Source organism: Otolemur garnettii, unplaced genomic scaffold (assembly GCF_000181295.1).
Source record: "Otolemur garnettii isolate 467f Iridium unplaced genomic scaffold, OtoGar3 scaffold00017, whole genome shotgun sequence".
NCBI classification, from domain to species: domain Eukaryota; kingdom Metazoa; phylum Chordata; class Mammalia; order Primates; family Galagidae; genus Otolemur; species Otolemur garnettii.
Window position 1 is genome coordinate 24,121,962 of NW_003852412.1, and position 20,792 is coordinate 24,142,753.

The 20,792-nt window shown below is 37.9% G+C and overlaps 1 protein-coding gene across 1 annotated transcript in view; it reads left to right on the plus strand.

The window, feature by feature from the left end:
- ADGRV1 (adhesion G protein-coupled receptor V1) overlaps positions 1-20,792 on the plus strand; it is a 552,089-nt gene that overhangs the window by 159,463 nt on the left and 371,834 nt on the right. The window contains exons 51-58 of the mRNA XM_012802802.2: positions 1,262-1,484; positions 1,827-2,031; positions 5,969-6,115; positions 9,884-10,139; positions 11,503-11,705; positions 13,455-13,631; positions 13,994-14,176; positions 17,769-17,948. Coding sequence (XP_012658256.2) covers positions 1,262-1,484; positions 1,827-2,031; positions 5,969-6,115; positions 9,884-10,139; positions 11,503-11,705; positions 13,455-13,631; positions 13,994-14,176; positions 17,769-17,948 — 1,574 coding nt within the window. The remainder of the gene's footprint in view (positions 1-1,261; positions 1,485-1,826; positions 2,032-5,968; positions 6,116-9,883; positions 10,140-11,502; positions 11,706-13,454; positions 13,632-13,993; positions 14,177-17,768; positions 17,949-20,792) is intronic.

Genomic DNA, 20,792 nt, shown 5'->3' on the forward strand with positions numbered 1-20,792 from the left:
CTGCTGATCAACATTGGAAGTTCATAAGTGCAAAGGTCATTTCACTGCTGGCAGAGATGATCGTGGTTGAGATGCTAGATTCAGCTAAACTGGAGGGATGTTTAAATGCACCTGAGTTCTTTACTGTGTTTGTCTCCAGTTAACAAAACTTCATTAAAAATATATGCCATTTTCTTAATGATCTTTACCTTTTATGCAACACTTACAAAACTGCACTAATACTTAAATTAATTACTATAAATAAACACCAGTAGTTCTTGATATGTAAGGGCAGGATGTGGGGTATTAGCTAAATTTTGGAAGAGACTCATGCTTTCTTGTTTTTTGTGCTGTTTAATATTGAGTCAGTTTTACTTAATATCTTTATACTCCAAATACTGGAATATGTGCATGTTTCTCTGTGATTTCGTATTTCCCCACAGTTTTATTGTTTACTAATATATCCAATATAGTAAGCCTCCTTCCCTCTTAAGCTATGTAGATACAGATATATGCCACTGCTTTGAACTATTAAAAGCATGATTTCCTGATAACATTTCAAATAGGATTAACAGAGTATGTTCTAACAGTCATAAATTTGTTCATATCTTTTGGCCTAATTAACTGCCTTGAAAAATTCATCAACTAAAGATGATTAACATGAACAATTCTGTCTCTACTTATTATAGAAAAATTAAATGTAAACCAACAAATATACAATGTAGGGAAATTATTCAATAAACTTTGGAGATCAACCCTATAGGTTTTGTCTGTGCATTAAAATATTAACTTGAATGCCATGAGGCAACATATAAAACTGTATGTACTACAAATATAGTGTAAGATTTAAAAGTGTTTTTGGAATTGACATTGTAACCCTCAGTTGCACATTCATATGGATTGTAACTGTAAAGGAAAATATACAGGAGAAACGTTTAATGGTGGGATTATGGTTAGTTTTCACCTAAAAGTATCCTACTATGCTATTCAGTAAATAAATATTGAGATGAATACAAAAGAGTTCAAAATCTGTGTGGGTTTTACCAGCTAATTTTTTTCTTAAATCAGTGTGCATGCATTGTCAGTCTGGTTTGATTGTCCAACACCTTTTAAAAATTATTATTTGTATTGTATTATTTCAGAAATTGAATCATATGACAGCACTTCAGAAATCACACTGGAACTTTGAGAGTTAGAAAGGTTTTACTCTGGACCGGATACAGGGAGAGTGGCCAGTGACAATTACATTTCACCTGAGCTGTCTTTTCTCTCCTTCCTGCAGTCCACTTACTTCTTATGGGCCAAGATACGTCTGCTCTTTATTGCTGGAATTCAGAACTGAATCAGTTCTCTTTTGTTCTGGAGGCACCTTCTGCTTACGATGCAGCTTCTGTTACAGTAGATTCCCTTAATTCAAGCAAGAATTTAATCACTCTAGTGGGAACTACCCCCTCGCATATATACGAGCTAGCCTACGTCTCCAGCCAGTCTGATTTTATCCCTAGGTAGGTTCAGCATTTTACGGTATGTGTCTTTATGCTCGCCGTAATTTTGTATGGCACCTAATTTCTAAGTTTTTATTTCATGACTGAAAAAATATACAAAATATGAGAGCTATTTATTAGCCAGAAATTTGATTATTATTCATACTTCTAATGCCTGTTCTACCAAGTTAATCAGTATCATTTGAATATTTTGGATTAAAATGGATTTGTAAATAATATGAAATGTGATTTTTCTAAACCATTAATATGAATCAATGTAATGATAATTTTGCAGGTAATCTACTATGTATGCATCCTGAATTTGTTGTAGTTAACTTGTTTTATATATACTTCTTATGCTAGTTCAGGTGAACTGATATTTGAACCTGGTGACAAAGAAGCTACAATAGTAGTAAATATCCTTGATGATAAAGTTCCAGAGGAAGAAGAATCCTTCAAAGTGCAGCTTAAAAATCCAAAAGGAGGAGCAGAGATTGGTATTAATGGCTCGGTAACAATAACTATTCTGTCTAATGATGATGCCCATGGAGTTGTTGCATTTGCTCAGGTAATGACACCAAAGATCCCACACTGACCAGTCAAGATGATTTATTTATTGTGTTTGTGTATTAGCTGTTATTAGCACTCAGTGAGTCATACTTTGAGTATATTGAGACTTTGTCCCTTTCCTTCCCCTGCCTCACCTGCTACTTTGCATCCTAAGGTGAGTTGTAGTATAACACACTGGACTCTCCAAGTGAACTTGACCTAGTCTATTCTATTCTATTCTATTCTTTTCTTTTCTTTTTGGGGTGGGGGGAGGGATATGTTTCTGTTCTCTTTTATAAAATTGAATTTGAAATATTGCCACTTAGTCTTGGTCCAGGAGTTTGGCTCTGCTATTAGCCTTATTACTGAAGGGTTATAACGAAATCAATTCTAGGTACACTGTGCTATGTGGTGTCAGACACATCACATGCAAATATATTACTGTGCTATTATATACTTTCTTCTATGGGTAGAAGAGAAGAGAGGGAGAGAGAGAAGGGGGTGCCTAGGAGAGAGATTTGTAATCATACATGCATTGCACACATGTAGATGCTTTTTCTTGAGGAAGAAGAATGACGCAGATCTTCCCAGGTCACTCCTATGCTTCGATTTCATTTTCCTTTATCCACAAGCAAAAGACACCCATTCATTTACATCATTTAGTCCTATTTGCAAAGTGTATTCTGAGCTCTTAACTTCGGTAATAGCTGCAGCTATCATGAGTCTTTCTCTGAAATATTTTTCATGTAAGGAAAACCTAACTCATGTCTCACACACTAAAAACGTATCCACATGGAAGGAGGGCTCAGGGGTGGTTGGATACTCCCTCGTGGGTCGCCACGCTCAGATTCTTGTCTCTCCACTTTGCCAATATGAGAAACAGATCCTTCATTTGGTTGCTTGTAGCTGATGTTATGGTAGGGCTACAGCTTTCTTACTCATGACCAGTGGGAGAGAGATGCTTTACGTAACCCCAAAGTAAGGGAAAAAATTCCAAAAAACTCTTAGAAATCTCCTTTAGTCTCATTGGCCGGAACTGGGGCACAAGCCCACCCACTCAGACATTCATCATTTCACGCAGCAGCATGTACTTAATAAACACTATGTCTAGTCACTGCTTCAGATGCTGAGTCATGTTAGAAAATGAAAGGTAAAATTCTTTATTTTTATAGTCTTTAAAATTTTTGAAAGGGCAAAGGCATATAGACAATAAACAAAGATGGGAGCAAGTATGTCCCGCTCCTGATGGTGTTAAGTGCCAGGGAGAAAGGTGGGCAGGAAAGGCAGATGGGGAGTGCAGGGAGGGAGTGGAGGTTGTGGGAGGAGGAATGGAAATAAGAAGCTCCAGGAGGGCTGTGTGGAGTAAGTGGCAGAGGGCAAAGGCCTGTAGGGGATGAGGGAGTGAGTTTCGTGCCTACCAGGGGAAGGGACATTTAAGGTAGAGGGCCCACTAGCAAGGGCAGAGCCCCTGCAGCAGGCCTTGCCCATCCCCATCTGGAGCAACAAGGAGACCACTGTGGCTGAAGCTGCATCCAGGGCAGGTGGGGTCCAGCAGGTGAAGAGCCAGGGCTCTGTGTCTGGCACCCTCGTGGTCACGCACAGCTTTGACAATTCACTGCAGGAACTCACAGAACTCAGCATTTCTTCAGACCCACAGCTATGATGTATCACAGCAAAGGATACAAAACAATGCCATTGCAGTGGAGGGGATGAGAGACAAAAATCTACCAACTGAATACAGTATACACCATTCTGGTGATGGGTGCACCAAAAGCCCTGACTTCAGCACCACAAAATTTAATGAAGAACACATGTATCCCCTACATTTTTTAAAGTAAAGAAAAGAAAAATAAAAAATAAAGTTGAAAAAATACAAAACAAAATCATCTAAAGGAAAAAGCTCACAGGTGAAGTCCAGAGGAAGCTAGGTGCCAGCTTCTAAGAGTCCTCTCTGAGCAGAGTCCCACAGGATACACCTAATCCCCTCAGCAGCAAGGTGTGAGAGCCAGGATATGGCTTCTTTCACAGATTTGCCCCATGCCCAGAAGAGTGCCTGGCACACACACACGAGCTGCTTAGTACAAAGCTGTCATTGGGTTCAGAAGTTCATGGAGGAAAGAGAAGCGTCCCGTGGCCTTCGCCAGGCCTTGTGGGAGTGTGCAGGGCAGAGCTGGGGTGCCTGGGGTGAGAAGCAGCATGCACTCTGCGTGATTCCATCTTCTCACCTGGAAGCCTGGCTGTTGTGGAGAGCGCGCTCTACTCCTCAACTGCCTACACATGGTGTATTACTCTTGATGAAGCAAGCTCCAGAATTGTTCTAGGATCATAAAATCACTGTTGTTTAATCCTTCCCAATAGAGAGTATTTGGGATTCCTTCAGTCCATTCAGTAGAATTCTTCTACTGCCTGGACAGTCTCATTTCAAGATGATGAGATTTAGTGGATGACGACAATTTCTTGAATATTTTCAGGCTGTGTTAAGTCTTCATTTTATCAAGCCTCATTAATGGAGGGCATGGTGCCAGAGAGGCTTTTTTTTCCCAAGGCATTGTCTTTTGTGAATAAATTATATGCATATTTTAAAATCAAGGCATTTTACTCTGAAATGTTTGATTGCCTCCAGCAAGATTTTATTACTATGTAACATCTGTAACAATATGTTAAAATGCTGTGTAAAATACCACTGTAGGATAGTATCGCTACTTAAATTAGCATTCTAAATAGAAGCTTTCATAAGCTCTAAGAAATTAATGGGGAGTCTCTTTTCAGATTATCATACTAAAAAGACAAGACAAATTTTAATGAGAAGATTTAAAAGAAACCCTTACACTCCATATGTTTGCTTTATTGCCTATGGGGATATTTTAAGAAGGGATCCTAGTGATACACTCACTTGGAGGAACAGCGCCTGTGTTTGGTGAAGAATGTTAGGGTCACATAGAGGTGGAGATTAGCAGAGGGAACAGGTTAAGGAACGTAGGTGAGAAAGAAAGAAAAGGATTCTACCGTGAAGGAAAGGGATATTTCTGACAGGAAAGACAGTTGTAAGGACCAAGAGCTAAGGGCAAACACCATCAGTGCAAAAATGGTAGCCTACAGGAACATCTCAGAGGATGTGAATTTAAGGATGAGAGACAGTTACAGATGATCGAGAGGAGTGCCTTAATTCTCATGATGTCATCACACTTGGGTGAGACCTTGGACATCAAGACCATGAAGGCCACACTCTTAATTTTACAAACAGGAGACAAATACTGAGAAAGACGGGACAGTTACGCGGTGGGAATGTTTTCCCTGTTCTCCTGACTCTGTATCCTTTCTGTTCTACCAGCTTTTTATTAATACATGCTGTGAATCCTTTTAAGAAAATACATGCTTTTTCTAGCTACCTGGTAGGCTGAGGCAAGAGAATCTCTTAAGCTCAGGGGTTCGAGGTTGCTGTGAGCTGTGACACCACAACACTATACCCAGGGTGACAGCTTAAGACTCTGTCTCAAAAAAAAAAAAAAAAAAAAAAAAAGAAAGAAAGAAAGGAAGAAAAGAAATACATGCTTTTTGAGTATAAAAGTAATATAGGTTCATGGAGAAAAATTTGGGAAGTGTAGAAATAGGAAGATAAAAGTAAAAGCAATCCTACCAAAATGAATGTTTTTGTTTAACTCAGTCCTTTATTTATTTATTTATTTATTTGGCCAGGGCTGGGTTTGAACCTGCCACCTCCAGCATATGGGGCCAGAGCCCTACTCCTTTGAGCCACAGGCGCCACCAGTCTTTTACTTATTTAAACATTGTGTTTTAAATCATTGGCACCCTGTATTAGAGTTTTTTAATTATTTTTCATTTACTATGTCATGTTGCTTATTACTGTGACATTTGCAACTACAAAACAACATGAAATAAAGAAAAGTGCCAGGTAATTTCAAGTAACCTTTTGTGATATCCTCTGTATTTTTTAGAATTCATTATATAAGCAAGTGGAAGAAATGGAGCAAGATAGCCTGGTAACCTTGAACGTTGAGCGCTTGAAGGGAACATATGGTCGGATAACTGTGGCATGGGAGGCTGATGGAAGTGTTAGTGATGTATTTCCTACCTCAGGAGTGGTATGTAATTTACAAAATTTTAGAACACACTTTTAATTATGATTACATTTGATGTATGGGACCAAACCCTGCCTTATGGATAGAGTGTTTTGAGTTTGTGTCAGCATGGATTCCTCCCAGTCAGCATAGAGAGGGATACAAGATTAATTTTATAAGGTTAGTTTTATTGTTATTGTGGTGGTTATTCTTGTTTTCTACAAAACCAAAATTACCTGTCCCTTTGAAGGTTTAGCATATCAGTGGGCCAAATTGTGGTTGTATTACATTGTCAGAAAGATAATGTTACTGGAATTTCTTTCTTTAGTAGATCCTTGGTCCCGGGATTTGAAGAATGAACTCACAGACCATAGATCAGTGGTAAGATAGGATTTATTAGATAGGAAGGAATACAGAAGAAGTGAAAAGCACCAGAACTTCTGGACAGAAGGTCTAAAAAACCCTAGAGCTTCTGGCAGTGGGAAAGATGCAAGTCAGAAGAGTCCTTGTGGGTCCTTTGTCTAGGGCAGTGGTTCTCAACCTGTGGGTTGCTACCCCTTTGGGGGTTGAACAACCCTTCCCCCTTTCACAGGGGTTGCCTAAGATCATCAGAAAGCATGTATTTCTGATAGTCTTAGGAATTGAGACACCACTTCTTATGTATGGGGGTCACCACAACATGAGGAACTGTATTAAAGTGTCACGGCATTAGGAAGGTTCAGATCTACTGGTCTAGGGGTATAAGGTCTTAAGAATTATATTCAGCCAGGACTTGGTGTTAATGAACATTATTGAAGAATGAATGAATGCAGTCCCTCCATCTCAGGGCAAAAGGTCAGCGCATTCCCTTCATGAAGTTTCCCAGGCCTAGGAAAACTGGGGTCCCTTGTCCAGCCTTGAATGGGGTAACCCTGTATCAATAAAACCAGTTTAACTGGGGATCAAAACATGGTTTGAGGATTTATTTACTGCTGAGACAGAGTCTTACTGTGTTGCCCAGGCTATAGTTCATAGCAACCTCAAACTCCTGGGCACAAGCGATCCTCTTGCCTCAGCCTCTCAAGTAGCTGGGACTACAGGTGCCTGTCACCACACCCAGCTAGTTTTTCTACTTTTAAGTAGAGATAGGGGTCTTGTTCTTTTTCAGGCTGTTCTCCAACTCCTGAGCTAAAGCGATCCACCTGCTTCAGCCTCCCAGAATTATAGACGTGAGCCACTGTGCAGGCTTTTGGCTTCAGGAATTAAATAAAATGAAGATAGTAAATAGGGAAGAAGTCTGTATGAAAAAGCCAGACTTCTGAAAAAGTAGACCAGAGTCGTGGAGTAATATGCCATGGGCTTCCTTTAAACAGGCTTTGAGATTTAGAGTTGTGGGCAAGAGGTTTTAGGGAGACAAATCTGTAAGGATGGCAAGAATGTGAAGAGGGGAAGGCTGGTTCACAGGCCTCTGAGTCGGCACCTGAGGCTGACCTGTGGGAGAGCCTGCAGCTGAGGCTGACCTGTGGGAGAGCCAGCAGCTGAGGCTGACCTGTGGGAGAGCCAGCAGCTGAGGCTGACCTGTGGGAGAGCCTGCAGCGGAGGCTGACCTGTGGGAGAGTCTGCAGCGGAGGCTGACCTGTGGGAGAGCCTGCAGCGGAGGCTGACCTGTGGGAGAGTTTGCAGCTCAGGCTGACCTGTGGATTTGCTTCCAGTGCTGGGCTGGAGCCGGTGACATCCTCAGTTACCAGTCCTTGACTTCCCACCACCCTGTGGGTGGGATAGAGCCCTGTGGATTACTGCTGAGGGCATTTTCCAAAGAGAAAAATTGTAGCTGTTGTTTCTAGTAGGTGGGGGCCTGGGAACATCAGCCCAAGGAAAGCATCTGCCCAGGGTCTCGTTATCTGCTCCTGGAGGACTGCGTCTACTTGGAGCACAGATTCAACATGAAATCAGAGTAGGACAAAGAAGTAACTGTGACTCACAAGGAGAAGTTTGGGGAGTCTTTTATTCCTAGGTGGAAGAAGGGCTATCTCTTTGGCTCTGTGCATTTTGCTCAGTTGATTCTCTGAAGACTTCTTTTAAAAGAACTCTCATGGAATTGTTTCAAAAAAAGGCCAGATGTTTATCATGGTTCATTTGTAGCTTCCTGCATCATTTGAAAGATGATTAGAGCTATCATGTATAGCTATAGCAAATTGGTTGCATTTAATGTTTACTTAATCAATGTCTTTCAGGTTCTGTATGTTCTGAATTATATTTCCCCAATTAACATTTCTTATATAAACACGCTCAAAACTATTTCTAATTTAAATGTACAAGAGTACCTTAAAAGTAGACTCTATTTTTGGGAGGATTGATTATTTTATTTGGGGGTAGTCATTTTTTCTGTAAAAGCCCAAATTGTACATATCTTAGTCTCTGTGAACCATGTGGTCCTTTCACAAGTGCCTTTGTGAACACAATTGTGCTACACCAGTGATTTTCAACCTCTGTGCCTCAACACATTGGTGAGTTGTGAGCGAATCTTTGCTGTGCTATGAAATTTTTTAAAGATCATGAATTAAATTATCTTCTAAAGAAGTTCAATGCACAGTAGGTATATTCTTTTGCTTACTCTTTTATTTGATCAACATAATTTAGGTGTGCCACAGAAGTGCAAGTATAGGTTCAAGTGTGCTGTGAGATCAGAAAGGTTGAGAAGTGTGTGGTAGGCAGTACAAGCAACATGAGCGCATGGGACGGGCAGTGACAATGTGCAGTGGTGTGTTCACCTGTGTTCCAATGAAACTTCATTTATGAAGAATGGATTTGGCCAGTGCGCAGTTTTCTGACTTCTGATTTTATTGATAAAGCTCTTGAATTGTTTTCCTCCGTTGCCTTTGTGAGGTGGGGAGATGAATGTTGGCCAGGACAGAGGCCTGGGCCTGTGATGCTAACTTGAATTGTTATAAATAGAAGTGTAGTTGTGAATAACTGCTGGAGAGTGGGAATGAAGCAAGAAACTGTAGGAAGTGACATTTAAGAAGCAGGCAGAAGCCCTGTGAGCAAGGACTTCCAGTGTCTGTTTAGCAAATTTGGATTTGACTCTTTTTATCTCATGACACACTTGAACCTATAGTTAAACTTCCATGACACACGTAAGTTATGTGGATAAAAAAAAAAAGAGTATACTTAACTGTGCTTTCAACTTTAGAAAATAATTTAATTAATGATCTTTAAAAATTTGGGGGACACACCTAACATCCCCTCATGGCACACTGGCCTGCCATGGCTCACCAGTTGAAAATCACTGCTTTAGACAGCAGAGACATAGAAGGAGAGAGAGGCTGCGGCTGGATCTCTCCTGGTCTTTCTCTGTCTACTTTCTTGGCTGATTTGTTATTAAATGATACATCTTTTCAGAGTTTAGCCGAAGGAAATAACAATCCTGGCAAAAGTTTTGTAGAGAAAAATGTTTAAACTAGTAAATCACCTTCTTTTACGTTTATAGGTCTTTGTGTATGGCAGCTAGGCTTCAGATTCCCACAGAAGCTACACACTCTGCATCAGAGTAGAGGGCAGTCTTCAGGACATGACAGTTCGGCTATGTGTTTTATTAACTTAAGTTTTAGACATGGCTTACTTTTCTTTTTTGCCCAAGAATCTTCTACTTTCAATGTGAAATGCATTTGGTTTGTGGGATCATGTCATGTTGCTTAAATATGTCTTTATTTAAGTTGTGATCATATTAAAAGAACATAAACACTTTTTGGTGTTCTTACTGCACAGTGAACATTACAGAATAAACAAAATCTTTTTTCTTTAAAATTCTAGATCTCATTTACTGAAGGCCAGGCACTGTCAACAATCACTCTGACAGTCCTTGCTGATGATATTCCAGAGTTATCAGAGGTTGTGACTGTAACACTGACCAGCATCACCACAGAAGGGGTTAGGAGCCCATCCCAGGGTGCTACTATCGATGGGAAAAGAAACAAGTCTGTCCTAACTGTTCTGCCCAGTGACTCTCCCTACGGCTTGGTGGGCTGGCACACGGAGTCTCTCTTTGTTAGAGTGGCAGAGCCCAAAGGTAAATCATGCTAAATATTTTTCAGATTTTAATAGATATTTTATTGGATAATTTAACTGTAGTATTTACAAGAAATGTACATTTCTCTCGTCATGTAACTTTTTGAGGTTGACAGGTCATACCTAATCCTTTTCATTGTTACTAAATTTGGTGATCACGTAACTACCTTGCAGTAATGCTGTAAGAGATGCTTTTACTTAAAGAGGACCTGTAAAAGAAATGTGAATATTCTAGTTGAGTCAGAGCCCTAGAGGTGGCTGGCTTTTATTTTCTCTTTTTTATCCTTCTTTTATCTGTTCTCTTTCTTCTCTCATATTTCCTCTCTATAGATTTTAAATTGTTACAGGGAACAAGGGGTAACACAGGGAAATGCACATGATACTAAAGGTATTAATGGCTTAACCTGAAACAGTAATTAAAAAATTTTATCCTGTGAAGTGGATAGAAATCAGTCCTTAACTTGCTTTGAATGCCTAGATCTTCATCTAAATAACTCTTCATATCAGCTGTTGAATAAATAGAGATTTTTTTTTAGATGAATGTCATTTGACTTAAAAGTTTATATATAGTATATATGTGTTTATAATATACCATATGAAGGCTCTAAAATTCTCAGATAACACCAGGAACATCTAACTTTAAAGTGCTTCTCATTTTATAGTTGATTTAAACAAATGCCAGGTAGTTACTTTTCTGGGCCTTTATGTATTAAAACAGAAGCAATGGATGTACAATAAAATAAAATGATCTGTTTCTTTTTTCATTCAGCAAACATTTGTGAAGCATCTAGTAAGTGCCAGGAATTGCACTGTGTTTTCTGGGGACAAAGACATACTATTTGGTCATCGGGAACTCATAGAACAGTGGAGCTTTGTTTTTTTCATTGTATATGGCCAGTTAAAAATCTAAGAAATGCAATAAAAAATAAATGGTGTGAAATGCTCTGTGCCTGTGTTAGGCACATCACTGTAAGAACACATTTGCTCTTGAAATAATGATTGGTCATTAACTGATGATTGTGTTTTTTGAAGAATCGTTAGTGCATTTGTAATTCTCATCTCTGCTTATCCACATCTGATAGGCACTTACCTCCCTAAGACCTTGGCGGTACCTGTTGAAGTGTGGAACACAGTGGGGCGCATTAGAGAATCAGTGAGGGATGAGCACAGGGATACAGTGCAAGAGCTTATCTGCTCAGCTTTGGGGACAAGGCAAATGAAGCACAGAGTAGTACATTGTCTTCATTTTTCTTCTCTGTCCTTCACTGTCTAAAGGGATAGAGCAGAATATTCCACCCCCAGTGATTAGAACAGCAGTGACAGCATAGAGTCGTTTATTTACCTGAGGCCCGTTTCTTTCACAGAGAACATCACCATTCTCCAGTTGCAAATAGTTCGAGATAAAGGACTGCTTGGGGATGTTGCCATTCACTTGATGGCTAAACCCGATTTCTCACTGCATGTCAATAATCAAGCCACTGAGAGTGAAGATTATGTTCTGCAAGAACCAAGAATAATAATGAGAGAAAACGTAAAAGAAGCTTATGTTAAAGTTGCTATTTTGCCGGTAAGTCTAGGTTGCAAATGATATAAAGGAAAATGCTCTTAAAGGTAAAATTGTGATGTTCTTGCAGGTAAAAACTTCTTTTTTTTTTGTGAGCTAACTTTAAAAAAAATTTTGGATAAGTATGAGGGTGCCTGAGATTAGGTTACATTTTTCAGTTTGTAAGGTAAGTTCAAAGTTATAGTTGTCTCGTTCACCTAAGAAGTGTGTCCTAGACCCCTGCATAGCGTCTGATAGGCAGGAACTTACCAAACCCTCTTACCCTCATCCCCGGTAAAAACTTTTTTAAAGAAGATTTTTTTAAACAGAAAGATGCTAAGTACTGCAATTTTCCCACCCACCTAAATATTTTACAATGAATACATACTTTATAACTGGATGACAAAAATGACAAATGAATTAACTATTTGTATTTATTTTTGAATTGGAATATTATTTTAATGAACATCAAAGCATTGAATTTATATTGATTATATGTCATAACTCACTGTTATGTTGGGTAGTTTGTTACTTTAAACCAAGGGCTGAGTGAGCGAAATACCAAATCAATCTGGTCTTTTTTATTATTGGTTTGATAGGACAGTATTTTCATTTTATGATAAATTCACTTGAAATTAGTCTTCAGATGGTTTACATCTGGTTTCAGCTGTCTATATTTAGATCTCTCTGTATAAATTATACAAAAGGAGAGAAAAAGAAAGAAAATATGTAGATATATCCGTAATGATACTTAAAAGACTAGAACTGGTAATCATGGTCTTAGTGTTAATAATTATAAAATATTATATTTACATATTATGTACATAATATATTAATATTATATAATATGTACAATAAAATATAAATTATTAAATATCAGTATAACATATGAATATTAGTATGATTTAAATACTAATATTAGTGTTACTAATAGTGATACTAGGTAAGAGTGTCATCTGGAGAGAACAATCTAGAAAAAAACATAAGAGATGGAGGTGGTGCCCGTAGCTCAGTGGGTAGGGTGCCAGTCACATATACCCAGGTTGGCGGGTTTGAACCCTGACCGGGCCAGCTAAAACAATGACAACTACCAAAAAATAATATCTGAGTGTTGTGGTAGGTGCCTGTAGTCTCAGCTACTTGGGAGGCTGAGGCAAGAGAATCATTTAAGCCCAAGAGTTTGAGGTTGCTGTGAGCTGTGACGCAATAGCACTCTACTGAGGGCAACATAGTGAGACTCTGTCTCAAAAAAAAAAAAGAGAGATGGAAAAGAGAGGAGTATTTCTTTTTAATGTGTATTTTTTTTCCTTTGGAAATTTGTCACTACTTATTTATTATTTATTCTATAATAAAAACATTTTAAAAATTAACTAAAATATTGGATTACATCAAGAGCCATACGTGTGGGGCTTTCACTTTTATAATATATGTAGCATTTATCAGCGTCTTCTAAATTTCCTTTAGGATTTTGTATATATAAAACATTCTATAGAATGTGGGCAGAATTTGAAGACAGATTTTTGAAAATTATTTTATTTGCTGGTGAATAGGTGGATTCTATTAAAACATCACAATTAAGCTTGAATATCTCAAAGATTCTAAAGCTGTCAGGGATAATGTATTAAAATATAACAGAAGTCTTTTTAATGTGCAATAGAACTGCCCACCTCTGTGGACAAAGTTGTTTATTTTTTATGAAAACTATCAAGTTTCTAATGCAAATCAAGTATTTTAAAAAAAATATGAAACCCCATGTCCTTCCCTCACCCACAGGATGACATTCCAGAGTTGGAGGAAGGATTTATGGTCGTTATCACCGAGGTGAACACAGTGAATTCGGACTTCTCTGCAGGACGGCCAAGTGTGAAGAAGCCTGGAATGGAAATAGCTGAGATAACCATCGAAGAAAATGATGACCCCCGAGGGATCTTTATGTTTCATGTTACTGGAGTGAGATGAACTTTCATGTGTTTATAGTAATATAGAAGCTTACTTCTGCTGATTTGGCCAGTGTTCTACAATTTTTCTGCAAAATATTTGGCTTTGCTTGTGGATATTTAAAAATATACAAGTAACCAAATTTATCTGAGAAACTAATTCTTAATTTTCTTTAAGTTAGACCAAAGGATTAAATAAATTTATTTTCATTAAATTTAAGTGTAAGAGTTCTGAACATCTGTAATGTAAGTATTAATTTCCACTTGGAAGGAAAGGTGTAAGAGGTGAGGCAGAAATTACAACATTTAGGAAGTGATGACTTGTGAGAGTTATCCCTGGTGTTTTGCCTTTCAGCTTTTATTCTTTGCTTACAGGATGTTGGCAGAGTTATTACCGCCTACGAGGCGTCTCCACCCTTGAATGTTCTTCAAGTTCCTGTAGTCCGGCTGGCTGGAAACTTTGCTGCAGTGAACGTTTCTTGGAAAGCAACATCAGACAGTGCTGGCCTGGAAGACTTTAAGCCATCCCACGGGATTCTTGAATTTGCAGATGGCCAAGTACGCTCATCATGAACATATTAGCATTTTATAGGAGTCCATCAAATGAATGTGCATTAGTGATTGCTAAGTATAATATGCTCTATATGTTTCTATGTCAAGGAATGGAAACATTATTAATTAACGTACAAGTTATTAATGGGCTTAGGAAGAGAACAGTAAGAGACAAGACTCTCGCCCTTTTCTGAATGACCTCACCTGATTCTGTAGAAGTTACAAAACAGGATAATAACTGATTTAGAGATGACTAACCATGTATGACAAACTGCTTGATGAACTTGGGTATTGCTATGTTTAGTTTCTTTTACCTTTTATTCTACTTATCTTTTTCTTTTTTTCTTTTTTTTTTGAGATGGAGTCTCAAGCTGTTGCCCTGGGTAGAGTGCCATGGTGTCATAACTCACAGCAACCCCCAACTCGGGCTCAAGCAGTCCTCTTGCCTCAGTTTTTCTATTTTTAGTAGAGATGTGGTCTGGCTTTTTTTTCTTTCTATTTTTTTTTTTTTTTGAGACAGAGTCTCAAACTGTTGCCCTGGGTAGAGTCCAGGCCTCATAGTTCACAGCAATCTCCAACTTGAGCTCAAGTAATCCTCTTGCCTCAGTTTTTCTATTTTTAGTAGAGATAGGGTCTCACTCTTGCTCAGGCTGGTCTCAAACTTGTGAGTTCAAACAATCCACCCTCCTTGGCCTCCCAGAATACTAGGATTACAGGCGTGAGCTACCAAGCCTGGACTCTATTTATCTCTTAAAGCTAGTAAATATGGATATTTATTTAGAATTTACACTAAAAGCATGCACATGTTTTACTTCATATCCAAACTGCCCATTACAATTTAAAAAATGATGAAAATGGGCTCGGCGCCTATAGCTCAACCGGCTAAGGCGCCAGCCACGTACACCTAAGGTGGCGGGTTTGAATCCCCAGCCCGGACCCGCCAAACAACAATGATGGCTGCAACCAAAAAATAGCCGGACGTTGTGGCGGGTGCCTGTGGTCCCAGCTACTTGGGAGGCAGAGGCAGGAGACTCGCTTGAGCCCAGGAGTTGGAGGTTGCTGTGAGCTGTAATGCCACGGCACTCTGCCCAGGGGGACAGCTTGAGGCTCTGTCTCAAAAAAAAAAAAAAAAAAAAAATGATGAAAATGATAGAAAAGGAACAAAATAGTTAAAACTTAAAAAATTCCTTGTTTTGGGTGGCGCCTGTGGCTCAAAGGAGTAGGGCACCGGCCCCATATACTGGAGGTGGCAGGTTCAAACCCAGCCCTGGCCAAAAACTGTAAAAAAAAAAAAGAAAAGAATTCCTTGTTTAGTTCTTGTAGCTTCCCCTAAATCTGAACTCATGTCAGTATTTAAAAAAATTAAAGAGACAAATGCAAACAAACAAATAAAAAAATAACACTTAGACTAGGGAATGTTAAAAATTATAAAATAATCCTCAAGGGTTGTTGGTTTTATAAACTGGGCATTTTGTGATGTGTAAGATTAAAGTGTTGTATAAAGTATTTTTTACCAATAAGTGGAAAAGAACAACCATGAAAATGTTAGTAACTTCAAATAGAAGCATCTGTCTATAGGTCTGCAGGTTGCCTGATTTTCCTTAGACAAATTTGCCTTGTGTATGTCACTTATTAATAGCTGCCCCTGGGGGGAGGGGGACAGTAAACGCTGATAACAGATAAATGTACAGACGTGGATTTATCTGTGCAGAAGGCCCAATTAGTAATATTTTTGAAATCATGATGTTTTAATTGATGTAGAACTTTGAAACATTTCCTATTAAAAAGATGGAATGCAGAAATGAGATTTTTACATTAAAAACAAATAAATAATTGATTTTTCATTGACGCAGGTTCCCAACTTTAGTTATACCATTAGCACTTTATTCTGCACATGAAGCTGAAGTCTCATCATTTATTAGCATCTTAGGATCATGATTATTCCTAAAGTCTGCACCTGTAGGAAGGCAGTCTGGATTCCACAGGACAGATTTGAAGTGTGGACGTGTTAGTGAACATCCACTTTAACATTGATTTTGTTCAGGTTCCTCCTCGTCTGAGTACGATGTCCACATTCCTCACTTTTCCCCATTGTTGAAACTTTTGGGTGGATTTAGGTAGAAACAATTCATTTTCTGGTAAATGTCTATGTCAAAGTACAGAAATTTCTAACTTGGATACAGAAAAAGATTTTAAATACACCTGGGATATTTTTATGACCAATAGTGAAATCACAAGCTGGACCAAGTTTTATTTATTTGTAGGTTTATAAAAACCTTTGTAACATGGATCCAGAGAGATGAACTAAATTTGGGTTTTCATCCTGCCTTTCTTTTTACCTACATTACAAGAACAATATTAGAAATCAGTGAGATTTATTTTAATTGCAGAAGACTGATAATTTTTATGGTTCTATTTCATATCGTGTTAAATATTAATACCATGCATACTACATTTTATGTTTGTGCAATGGTTGTTAAAGCCTGCATGGCACTTATAAAATTTTTATTTGAGAATAAGTATTCATTGTTTTTTGTATCTATAAATAATACTGTGTTTTATTGCATAAATAATTTTCTTCATCTTGAAAATAATAGACTTTGTAAATTTCTTTCTTTGTAAGGCTATAAATATAAATGACTTTAAAAGTACAGGCAGTCCCCGACTTACATGTTCCATACTTAGGAACAGCCTCCCAGGGCTCCCCATACGGATAAATTACAATGAAATAATTAAATTAATACTTGGTAACTATTTTTTTCAGTGCATGTAAACAAACCCATGGTGTCTTGGCACACCATCTTTATGTTAACAGCTACACTCAACATCACTTTGGTCTTATCTTTTTTATTTGATTTGTGAATCTGTGTTTACCCTTATGACCATACCTCCAAAGCCAAAGTCTACTTCATGTCCAGATGAGCCTGCAGAGAAAAGAGAGGTGATTACAGTGGAAATGAAACTAGCAATAATTAAGTGTTGGGAGATAGGCCAGATGCCAACACTCATTGGGAAAGCACTAGGCTTCAGTTGCTGGACTGTTGGAATGATTATAAAGATGAAGTGAGAGTGTTATAACCCATGAGGGTCAGTGCTCCAATGAAAGCAGCCATTACTCCTAACCAGCACACGGGATTAGTTACTGAAATGAAAGGTTAATACTGGTTTGGTTAGAGTATTAGAAATTTCTCTTATTTAAAATTTTTAAATGAATTTGCTTTTATGTTCTGTTTCCTTAACTTGAAAGAAAGAGCAGGGTGGTTTCTGTAACTTATTACAGTACAGGGGTACTATTATTGTTATTACAGTATTACACTGTATTATTATTGCCACATATGACTCATTAGAGTATTATTGTTACTATTACCATATATGCACTGTTATCAAGGATCTGGGTTACAAACAAATCTGAACTAAAGATGTCTCGGGAATGTATCTCATCTGTAAACCTGAGTGCTGACTGTATGATGAATACAAGATGCAGAAAGGTCCACTTTTTCTTGGTACCGTGTTTCTAGGTTTCAGCTGAAAAAATAAAATATATATAAGCAGAAATTGTTGTTACATTATTTCTTCCCTCCCCCGTTTTCTTTCACAGGTTACTGAGATGATAGAAATCACGATCATTGATGACGCCGAATTTGAATCCATGGAGACATTCACTGTCTCCTTAGTTAGTGTGGCTGGAGGAGGCAGACTTGGTGATGATGTTGTGCTAACTGTTGTTGTTCCACAAAATGATTCTCCATTTGGTGTATTTGGATTTGAAGAAAAGACCGTAAGTTAAATATATCAGGGCAGAGCCTTGCCCTCATGTAATTCTGCGTAGAAAGATGTCTTTCATTTTTGTTTTGAAACTCTTCATTACCCTTCACTTATGTGTCTCTCTCAAGGATGTTTTGAGTGGGTTGTTGAATCAGAGGCCCAGCCTCCAACGCATGCTCACTCACACTTAGACAGCAGTGAGAGCTCTTAACATCAGGCCGTCATCAAGGGGAGCAGATTTCCCATCGATGGTGTGTAGCAGGCCAAGATGTACTTTTTGTCTGTGTCTTCGATTCTTGGCCTGCTTCATTTCCAGACCACCATCCTGGTCACAGAGAGGCCTTTGTTTTGGGTCTGGGTGTTACTTGTCAGAATGGGTTTTGTTGGTATTTATATCATCCATGGCTTATGGTACTCTGTCATGACCTATATTGAACAAAACACCACTGTCATCCCCAGTTCATGTGTTTCCCTTTATTTCTTCCCTCTTGACTCTCGTTGGATGTTTATTTCTAAAACCTGAAAGAGAGAACCAAATTATTATTGGTTCAACTGTTAAGGGAGGGAAAAATAGCTTAATTAATCATGATAATGAAGTATTTATGTGTCCAGGTGTGATTAGTATTTAATTATAACTATCTTAAAAATATAAAACACTATAAATTCTGTCATAATTATCACATGGTGATTATGTCATAATTACTATGACTTTCTCTTTTGAAGAGAATTCCAAGGTGAAATAATCACAAAAATATTTAGATAATTCCAATATACTCAGCAACTTTTCTGGCTCACTTTGTCACTACATCCTTAATTTAATCACTTATAGAAAATCAATCATTTGCCACAGATCATTTTTTAATTAACAAACCAATTGCTCTAATGTCCATTGTCTTCTGACTTGTGGGTGTAAGGCTAGACCTACAAATGGACTAGCAGAGCTGAGCTTCTCAGAGGCTCCCATAACCTAATAAGTGCCTTGTAATTTGGTCATTAAAACTTCAGTTTCATAAGAAAATGGGAACTATAAGGTGGAACATACTCTTTCTGTAGTCCAATGAGACTATTTTTCTTACTTGGGAAATAAACTAGCAGAAGATGTTGTAAGGAATGGTGGATTGGCAAAAAACTAGCTGTGAATATCTCCCAGGGAGCATAAAAAGTCTGAGAAATGCAAAGAAAGTATAAAAGGAGAGCACAAGTATCCACAGTGTTAGTACTCTGATATGGATATCAGTAACATTTTATTGTATTTCCAAGTACGCTTGCTTTCTTTGCATATGTGCAAAGAAAAACTTTAATACATACGAAAATATAATTTAATTTTTATAAAATTTTTCTATTAGCTTCTGAGCGTAGATGAAAATTTCAGAGTTTGGTGTTCAAACCTTCAATTTGTGAAACTTTAGTAATAATGCTCTTGCTATTAACTTCACCATACTTTTGGACTTGAGCATTGGAAAATGTGTTTATGACCTTCTCTTACTATTAGAGAAAATGAAGAGTTACACTACTGTTCATAAATGATTTTTGTTTATTCCTTTGATCTTAACTGCTGTCATAAACTTTAGTGTTCTAACCTTAGTTTAAGCATGCTTGATCTGGAAAATAATGTCTTACTATAATAGCCTGAATTTCTGATTTGTCTTATGGGCATAAAATTAAGATTTAGGTTACCCAACACTAGTGTGTTATTCCTCATGACCCTAGTTATGAGCAGCACGAGGTGATAGATGTTAAACACCCACACTCAGTAGGTGTCACTTGCTGTTTTCATTGCTGGTAGGGTTAGAGGTTGCTTGCTGTTCAGCCTATCTTAACCGCCAAAGTGTCTTGGTAAAATGGAGTTTATCTTTTAGATATATGTATATAAGATACACAATACTGTACACACAGTGAATGTTCTACTAGAATTATATGGTGTTACAGATTTAGATTCAGAAATGAAGAACGTTGAGAAAAGATGGTTACTCTAAGTATGTCACAAGTAGTAAGCTGCTCCCAAAGGCCACGTGGCTAAGTCTATCAAAGCACTGAAAAAGGCAGAGTCCCACCAAGGTCTGCTCATGGAGCCTAAACTGTTATACCTGGAGAATTATAAAAATTATAAAAAGAATTATATATGCAGTTTGTTTATAATGGATTTTTCTATTTTTCTTTCTTATTAAGTATCTCTGTTCTCTGAGGCGTGATATGAATAGCGCTGGGCATGAAGTCAAAACATTTGAATTAGATTCCAGGCTCCTCATCTCCAAATATGTATATATATTTGGTCCTTAGATTTCTAAGAATTTCTGTGAAGCTTCCATAAGATAGAGTATATATAAGAACTGACATATAATAGAGGCTTAATAAATATCAGTTGACTCCAGATCTCTGCTCTTGGTATGAATGCACAGTCTCAGAAGAACAAACAACATTGCATTGGGTGTTCAGTAGGCTTCTGTCTGTCTTGAACATGGAAAGCATTGTGTTATATTTTGTATTTCCATAACAGATGGATGATAGAGCTTCAGTTTGGACTTTGCTTCTGAGTCAACATATGTAATTCATTTGAACAAGGTCATTTAATAAAGACTTGTGTAAAAAATAAATAATGCTGAGGCAGGTGGATTGCTTGAGCTTAGGAGTTTGAGATCAGCCTAAGCAAGAGCGAGATCCTGTTTCTCTACTGAAAACAGAAAAACTTAAGCACGAGGATCACTTGAGCCCAAGAGTTTGAGATTGCTCTGAGCTATGATGACGCCATAGCACTCTATGCAGGGTGACAAAGTAAGACTCTATCCACCCCCCCCCCCCAAAATAGTCCTGGTACTTTTAACATATTGAATCTCCTTTCTTTATGATTTTTTTTTCC